Source organism: Eschrichtius robustus, chromosome 5 (assembly GCF_028021215.1).
Source record: "Eschrichtius robustus isolate mEscRob2 chromosome 5, mEscRob2.pri, whole genome shotgun sequence".
Taxonomy (NCBI): domain Eukaryota; kingdom Metazoa; phylum Chordata; class Mammalia; order Artiodactyla; family Eschrichtiidae; genus Eschrichtius; species Eschrichtius robustus.
In genome coordinates this window covers 67,921,841-67,931,289 of record NC_090828.1, presented here as the reverse complement: position 1 = coordinate 67,931,289, position 9,449 = coordinate 67,921,841, and the positions used below count along the sequence as shown (strand labels likewise).

The window sequence follows — 9,449 nt, the reverse complement described above, 5'->3', positions numbered from 1 at the left end:
TAAAGAAACTTCTGAAAGTTACAGCGTGGGGCAAATGTGAAATATTAATGTGAAAAATGTTACACTGTGACAGATTACATGCCATGAGAAAGCATGTGCAAATTATATAAATCCCCTCTATATTTTAATCATTTCCTTAAAAACAAGTAGATAGTTCCAATCAATCCTTAAGTGAATGAAAAAAATGTAGTGAATATAACGTGTCACTAATAGGTACAATATCAGTGTAAATATTATAGTATAATTAATAATTTAATATGTAATAAAAGTCATCCTGAAAAAAATCAATATATCAATACTTCAAAATAATTTTAAGCTGCTATTTCAAAATATGATTTGATTTTAAGGTTATAATAAACTCAGAAAATATACAATTCAAAATAGTTTTTAGTTTTGTTTTGTTTTTTATATATAAATTTATTTATTTATTTTTGGCTGTGTTGGGTCTTCGTTTCTGTGCGAGGGCTTTCTCCAGTTGCAGCGAGTGGGGGCCACTCTTCATTGCGGTGCGCGGGCCTCTCACTGTCGCGGAGCACAGGCTCCAGACGCGCAGGTTCAGTAGTTGTGGCCCACGGGCTTAGTTGCTCCGCGGCACGTGGGATCTTCCCAGACCAGGGCTCGAACCCGTGTCCCCTGCATTGGCAGGCAGATTCTTAACCACTGCGCCACCAGGGAAGCCCAGTTTTTAGTTTTATTAACAGGTTGTGAGTAGCTTCTTTTAATTGTTAACTCAAGTTTTTATCATACTTCTTAAGTTACAAAAACAGTAGTTAATTGAAATTCAGTCCACAAATAATTCATTCTGAGCCCCAACTTTTTTTCATATTTTGTGGTTGAGAATTCTAATGTTGCTATAGTAAATAAGGACAGAAAGATGTTTAAAATGTGCATATTTGAAGAAAATATTATAGTAATGGAAAATCACACAAGAACACACCAGATTATTTTTTTTCGGAGGTTTAATTTTAACTAATTAATATTTCAATGATGAAGGTAATGTCAATCCAAATCTTTACTTATTTGTAATGCACAAACTATTTTTTGTAACTTGTAAGAGAAATAGATTCTTTTCACCATGGCAATGCTTTCACCCTTATTTATGGTCTTTCTTTTTCTTGAGTCCTTTTTCTTCAGCAGTTTAACAAGTCACTTCTTGTTTGGCTAAAGTGCAATCCTAGCACAATAATGTTTCAGCTTGCAAGGAAGAACGCCCTTATTGAGTTGATAGAACTCCACCAGCTGGATTAGATCCGTAAATCTTGTGTGCCCATCATCCAGGGTGTGGAACATTTCACCATCATCTTCCACCTGCAACAGGAAAAACAACAAACTGGTAAGAAGGGCAAAATACCCAGAAAGACAATCATATTCTATTGCATACTGCATCTTTAAATGCCAAAATTGATGTATTTATAATACTAAAGGACAGTGAAAAGAATGTTATGGCATGTCCACTTCTTCTTTGTAACTTCCCTTGCATTTAAAAGAAATACCATCTGATCCTAAGGTAAGCAGTGTGGCTCTACTTTCTCTGTCTCTAAATTCTCTTAACGTTCAGTAGTTAGAATAGTAGGATTATTCTGAATCAATACAGTACACAGTGAGAAATCGGCACTATTCAGTGTAAAAGTAAACAAAAGATTTTAATACTCCCACCTACAGAAATTAATTTCCATTTCTAGTTGTTGTCTACCTAAAGCCTTACTTAATATATTAAAAATGAATATTCACCATAATTTGTATCAGTAAACTGATTCTGGAGCAATCAAATATTGTGTTAGTGGAATGACAGCATTTTGGGGTTTTTCTGTTTTTGTTTTCTGCAGTGAGATCTTCAGGCATTAAGCAATTCATATGTGCCAGGGACATCGCTCACATAATCAATGAAGTGGGGAAGATAACTTCACATGGACTTTAGATAGTTCCAAACAGAGGTCATTCAAAAAAAAGAAAACACTAGCAACTTAGCAATCTGATGTAATGCTTTCTTGAAAGTAGACTGAATCTCTGTTCCACACTATCTGGTTCCAATACACAGACCACATGCATACATACACGTGCGCACACACACACACACACACACACACACACACACACAAAAGCAGCAGAAGCAACAAAAAAAATCCCAAAGCAAGTTGTGCCACATGAAAGCAGAATTACAGAAAATTTTTAAATGTGCTCAGAATAGTTTAAATAATGATCTCCAGTTCCACAGCACCTGTGTACCTATCCATAATGATTAAAAACAAAACTACAAAAAACACCAAAAAAACATTTTTGGGACAAGAGAGGCGAAGGGGCTTGAAAATAACGATTTTTAAAGAACCACTAGAGGAATTCAGGGGAAGGAATTCTCAGTGGCCTTTTAACAATAGGTGGCATGGGGTCTATACAATATTACCAAATCATATTTCATGGGAAAAGGGAAATTTAATTTTTGCAATTCCTGTATTTCTTATATTAATTCAGGCTCATAAAACCATTTCTGCCAAACTTAACTCCAGTCAAAGCACAAGTTCCCAAATTATATTTAATAAAAGAGCCAAAAAAAAACTAAAGTTTCCAAAAGCTTATGCATTAAGATCATCTCTAATATACAAATATGAAATCACAAATTACTTACTGGTATAATTTGAAAGTGCTTTATTTTTTGTCCATGACTCATTGACAGTACGAAAGTTTTGGGGTTGCTCTGACTATCCCGTACCAAGAAAACCCTAAAGAGAGAGAAGGATTTCAATATTTTTCTACATTTACTCATGGATTTCATAGAAATATAGCCTGTACCAAATCCAGGAAGTATATTCATAAATGTAGCCAGAGTTTTCCTTTACTATGTATTCAATGATGGGATTATCCAACATGGTACACAATATGGTATAACATAAACCTTATACTATAAAACTATCATCAGAGCTAATTTAATTTTAATAGGATAAATACACAGCCATTTGTCAGATTGCTTGCTCACAATAACCAATATAATGCTATGCTGGCATCAATAATTAGTGCTATGTCCTTTTTCCACTGGGAAAGCTGGGTATTCACATGTAACTCTTTGGTACAGAGAATAAGGCATTAGCATATTGTTATTTTAACTTCTGGGTCATGTTAGGCCCTAAAAAAAGAAAATTATTTAGAGTGAAATAGTTTTTAACTCCCTCTTCTACACTGGATCCTTTCTTTTGATTCTGGTTCCTACTATTACATACACAACAGAAAGTGAGAAATGAATATATTCTAAAAAAATCAATCCTGAAATCATTTATTAAATGTTTGAGCAAAATATTTTAAGTAAAAGAAACACCCAAACAACATGTAATTTAACCTTGAAGAATGCAGCAGAAAAGCCTCCATAACAGGCTAGAAAAACAAAACATGGCCTAATGGCCTGAGAAAAATGCTGCCAGGCGTGGATTCTTATTAACTGGCAATTCAGTGCATAACCAGCTTTATATTAATTGTTGGCAAACAGACTGTGCAAACAGTCCCCACTGGTGACTCCAATACTAATCTCACTGTGCCTGGGCGAAGAGACAGCCAAATCTGAGCCATCACAGATGTCTGATGAGATTATCCATTTCATCTGTGCTGTGTGAGGTTCCGACATTACATCTCTAGGAGATGGGACAAAAGGGAGTTTCACTGGTCAATCAAGCTTAATTCTCTCCCCATTCCTGAGTAGAACACCACTACCACCTAGTGGATTGCCTGGCATCATCACATCTTTCCAAAAGAATACCCCAAATAACCCATTTTTTAATTAAAAATTTTAAAAAATAAAGATACTGTCATTCTTTATGCAATTATTTCATTCAATTTACAAAAAAATGGGCTCAGAAATAAGGGAAATTATAATCCTCCAAAACATTTTGACAATTCTTTGTGATTTATTTCTTTTCTTGGTCTTAGATGGTAATTCTGCTGATTGCTCAGATTTATATCTGAAAAGACCGTGTTCCATGCAGAGAAGTATATTGAAATCTTTTCTTATTTAGAGTCTACTGAAATGCTGACTTGCTATTAATAATCTTCCATGTGAAGGTGCATTTTTATCCAAATGTCAGTATTAAATCACCTTGAAATTTTGCCATCATCTTAAGCCAACCCATGAAGATATAAGATCCCATTACCACTTGTTTAAATTGATGCTGGTTTTATTTCTCATCCAAACCTCAATACAAGCTCCTTAACTTGTATTGCATTTGGGAAGAGAATTCAGCTAGTATTATAGGAAGTATTGATATCTGAAATACTGAGTAATCTGAGAAAAAGAAAATTCTTTAGATCATAAATCTTGCATAATAAATTTTCTGTTTCTCCTGTCTCTTCTGTGGTATCCCACTAAAAGATAACATGAGAAGAGTCAAAAAGTACTGTTTTCATAGGTTTATATTCCTTTAAACTGTTAAAATTTAGAGAAAAGAAAATAGGGGTGTAAACAGAAAGAAAAAAATAAGACAGTCTAAATATATGAGAAACAGCTTTTTACTTTAACACACCCTGCATCAAACCTAAAAAAATGTATAACACGTAAGATAGTGTCATGACACAAACCATACTTTGCAAACATATTATTTGTTCAAATCAAAATGTTGACACGCCAAAACAAGTTCAGTTTTCCCCCCATCAATTAATATCTGAGATGCACAGAATGGGTAATACTACTGATCACTGGTTAAGAGCAGAGCATCCTGTTCAGCTATCTTCTCCTTATGCGCAAATACTAAGCACACACTATGTAACAGGTACTGTATAGGTACTGCTAGGATTCAATGACAACCATCCTTATAGAATAAAGTCACTTCTGTTTTAATAAGCTGAAGTCAAAACTCTGTGTGTGTGTTGAATAAGTCATTACTGATTATAGGAGAAATCAAAATCAGTGCTACTCAGAATCAAACTTACCCATCCACTAGACCTTGCTGAATGATCAATCGCTGAGCTTCCTCTCTAGAAATTTTGTGGTGAAACCATGGTTGGGACCGGTGGATAGCTGAAGAAATAAAGTGGAGGAATACAGAGATTTGTTTGAAATGATCACAACTTAATTATGTGTACTTTCTACCCTAACCCCGCAATGACTACATCTAAATGCACATCTTGCCACCCAGTTAGTCACAGTGAATATGCAGAGACATACCCATGTTTGTGGCACAGCTCTGTGAAGATGCAGTGGGGCTACCATGAGTGCCCAGGCGTAAACATCCTTTTTTCTGTGCAAGGAAGTGGGAAACAAATTTTAACTTTCGGGGAGAAACAAATTCAAATCATAAATATTTTGAAGAACAGGAAGCTAATTTGTACCCTCCAAGCTAGTCCTTCTTCAACTGCAACTGAAAGGGCTTCAGTGGGATTTTCTATAACTCTGCTTTTCTGGCCTGAGAAGTCCATTGCTACCAGGGAATTCTCTGATATACTTCTCTGGGGAAAAAAAAGCACATTTTTTACCTTGAAAACATCTTTGAAGTTACCTTTCAGTGCTTTGCTGGCAATACGTTTCCATTTTAGGATGTGGTTCCAAAGGTGACTAGCAGGAAATTAAAAAGTTAACAATACATATTCAACAGAAAATGGTGCTATAAAATATTTTGGTTAAATAAGTTATACAGTTATTTGTTAAGGTCATTGAATTAAGTGTTGAATAAAGAGATTAAAAGCTTTCAAGGTAAGCATGTCTTTCTTCTAAAGCAACCCTATCTCTTCATATTTAGAAAAGAATAACCTTTCCTGTGGCTAAGAAGATCCATCATCACTTCCAAACTCACCTCTCTATTATGCTTTGAGATTCATTAATGATCATTTAAATGTCAAATCTGTCTACTTATTAAGATTCAAGATACACTAAAGCTGTAACAGACTGACTTACATCACTTCTTTAGAAACAAATAGTACCCATTATTTTATAACAAATCAACAATATGTATTTTAAAAGTTTATCACATCAACTTTTCTCTAACTTAGAAAATGAAATTTAGTGAAATAATTCAGATAACTCCATAATATTAAAATTTCTATGATTTAATACGTGAATGTTTTTTCATCTTGTGAGCACGAACATGGCAAAATGAGAGCTGCAAAAATAAGTCTGAATGACAAAAGAAGAACTGATATAAAAGGAAGACATCTTTAAACAAACATAATTTTAAACAAGTAATAAAGTCATCTTTTTTGCGAATTACTTTTTGTATTCATAGTCTCTGAAGGTGAAAATAAAACATCCAAAACCTGGACCTTATTTTTATTTTTTTCTTTGTTTAGGGCTCTACTTCGTAACCGTCTTTTAAAAAGTGTGCCAACCCAAGTCATGCATCCTAAAAAAAAAAAACAGTTGTCAGAATCTTCAGTTAAGAGTGTCACTCAGGATGGGGAGGGGGAAGGGTAAGCTGGGACAAAGTGAGAGAGTGGCAGGGACTTGTATATACTACCAAGTGTAAAATAGATAGCTAGTGGGACGCAGCCTCATAGCACAGGGAGATCAGCTCGGTGCTTTGTGACCACCTAGAGGGGTGGGGTAGGGTAGGAGGGAGATGCAAGATGGAGGGGGATATGGGGATACATGTAAATGTTATAGCTGATTCACTTTGTTATAAAGCAGAAACTAACACACCATTGTAAAGCAATTATACTCCAATAAAGATGTTTTTTTTAAAAAAAAAGTGTCACTCAATTGATAAGAATTAAAACTCTTAAAAGACAAAACATCCAAAACCAGCATGAACAATGTTTTCCCCACTCGTCATTAACAGAAGAGCAACGCAAAAACCGGAGTTCTCATTGTAAAGGATCAGCCAACATACACCTGGAGACTCCTGGCTTAAGACCATTTTCTCTCTCCACATGGATTCAGCCATACCCTGCTTGGTCTAACAGACTCTAGTCAAATGTCTGCTTGAAACAAAACCTGGTCCATACAAAAATGGGAGGGGGGATCATTTATCCCTGCATTATACATCCCACTTTATTAGCATTTATTATTTCCTCTTGAAACCTTGCTGTAGTGGTCCACAGTCTTATTATGGTTCATCTTTATTTCTGGAGATCCGGCGTGCAATCTTTCATTTGTTACAGGAGCCTTCATAACTGACAGCTGCTCTTTCCAGACAGATGCTGTCTCTGTAATCTCTATTTGCTGTCACACCTTACTTTGCCCTTCTCACCCCGTGATCTTCTGTGCTGGGCTGTGGACCAGATGGATATACTTTTGCTTTGCTGACATTAATGAAAAGCTTCCACCTGCCCAAGCCAGAGAGTAACTAATCTCAATCATAATGATAGCTTTATCCTTATAATATCTCTGCCTTCACATGCCAAGATGGGCTCTGTAATCACAAGGTTCTGATAACATAAAAATACCGTTAGGAAACAAAAATAAACATAACCAGTTCTTATTCTTTTTTTCATTTTTCTCCTATAATATGACAGGCTGAAATGTAAAATAAGATCCCATGTTACATAATTACTTGACCTAAGTGGGGAGTCTACGATACAAATAAGTATTTTCATTTGCTACATTAACTACACTAGGGGAAAACACAGGAATATAGAAAATGTTTTCTACTGAATGGCAGGTGGTGGATGAAAAATTAATAGTTTACCTTTGGTGGACAAAGAAATGGAAGTGAAGCAAAATCTGACTTGAACCAAAAGGTCATTTTCAGCTCAATTTCTTTCACATAGAAGAGCAATGTTGATAACATTCAGAATCAGTGCATTTCTCAAATATTTGTCCCTTTTTCTAGCTCTTCCTTCTGGTGGGATAAATAGGGCAAGCCCTAAAAAAGGGTCCATGATTTTAATGGCATGCCTCTCTTTTTAAGAAAGAAGAGGCTTGGGTGTCTCCTGGATTATCCAGACCACACCTCGAGATCAGATCCAAACACTTTTAGTGAGGTTGGAACATGAAATGTTTTTCAGGCAGCTTAGCTAAGCAGCAACTCGTAGTCACTCACTCCCTGTCACCCCATTTGAAAGAGCTACATAAACGTGTAGCACTGTGGCCTTAGTAAGAGGGCACAGAATTTCCTCAGACATTGTTCTCTCATCAGTGTCATACAGAGCCACAGGACATCAGAGGTGTAATCGATTCTAGAGATCATGCAACTGTCCCCCTTATTTTATACTGTAGGACAGCAGTGACTCAATCAAGGTCACGCTTATGGTAAAGATAATAACAGGCCCTATCTAAGGTTCTTTTATGTACCACGGAATGGGAGGTACAGGGAAGAAAGTGCAGTTTGGGATGTCTAGCTCAGAGTCAAATGTGAAAAATAATAAGAACTTCAGTTGACTTGTTTTTCCCATCCCCGTGTTCTGGCCAGGACCATATTAACAGATGCTCCTTTAAATAAATCCTTTTTATTATCCTAAAAAGGACCAAATACATTTGGCTTCTTGAAATATCTGCTGATGATTCTCATTTCAAAGGCTGATGGGATGGCTGTTATGTGCTATATATAGTTATGATGTTCATTATGGTATGATAATTTTTTTCTCATTTCCCTTCTCAAAATGAATCCCTGGAGAAGAAGACAATATTGTCCCTTTAAAACTATAACTAAAGTATGTGAACTTTTCCCTGTTGTTCCTTGAACATGGGGCCTCAATGAAAACCAGCAGAGGCAGGTGAGAGACACTGGCATCCAGGATATAGGTCACTGATTCTTTCATGATAGTGTAGAAATTATCCTGGGATTCTGTATAGACACCAAAATAAACACAAATACCTCCCCAACCTTCTTAGTTTCCTTCATGAAAATTAAGAAGAGTAGAGATATAATTCTTGATGCTATTCTCTCTGATCATGTCAACTGCGATACAGGACAGGTCCTTGTTCTCATCACACAGAAGCTTAAACCTCTTGTCCTTCTATCCCTATTTACAGCCAATTCACTCAAGGAATGTCTTTTCTTATACCAGATGCTGGACAAGTAAAGCTACGTTAACCAAAATGCCATAGACGTACTGATCAACAGTAGGATCACTTTCAACGGAAAGAAGCAAGAATAATACCGTATTTGTACACTAATGACAGTGCTGAGACTAGAAAGTACTTTCTGTGTAACATTTTTTTCTATGATTAAGAGGACACTAAATAATAACTGCCTCCAAATCATGGCTGCTATTAACATGCTCGTCCTAATAACTTTAAAAGAAATTTAGAAGGATTTAGGAAAGGATTAAGATAATAAAATTCATTATTCATATATACATATATGAATTAAAAGATTACGGTAAGCTGGCAAATTGTAAAAATTCTCACCTTAAAGCTATTGCTTTTATAAAAATTCATTACATTCCTTAGTTTCTTATTTTAGGGCTAAAAAGTAATATGATACAAAGATGAAAAGTTACTCTTCCATAACGTAAAGCAACGTAACTACAGCATTGGAGTTCTTTTTCCATATTAGTCTATCAGACTTCATAATCAACATTATTTCATGCCTCAG

At 35.5% G+C, this 9,449-nt stretch overlaps 1 protein-coding gene across 2 annotated transcripts in view; it reads right to left on the bottom strand.

The window, feature by feature from the left end:
* Positions 1–958: 958 nt before the first annotated feature.
* GRB14 (growth factor receptor bound protein 14) overlaps positions 959–9,449 on the bottom strand; it is a 124,622-nt gene continuing 116,131 nt past the window's right edge. For both annotated transcript variants that reach the window (XM_068544991.1, XM_068544992.1), the window contains 5 exons: positions 5,308–5,424; positions 5,144–5,216; positions 4,909–4,996; positions 2,624–2,717; positions 959–1,308 (listed from right to left, as the gene is read on the bottom strand). In XM_068544991.1, the coding sequence (XP_068401092.1) occupies positions 1,162–1,308; positions 2,624–2,717; positions 4,909–4,996; positions 5,144–5,216; positions 5,308–5,424 (519 nt within the window). In that variant the 3' untranslated portion in view covers positions 959–1,161. The remainder of the gene's footprint in view (positions 1,309–2,623; positions 2,718–4,908; positions 4,997–5,143; positions 5,217–5,307; positions 5,425–9,449) is intronic.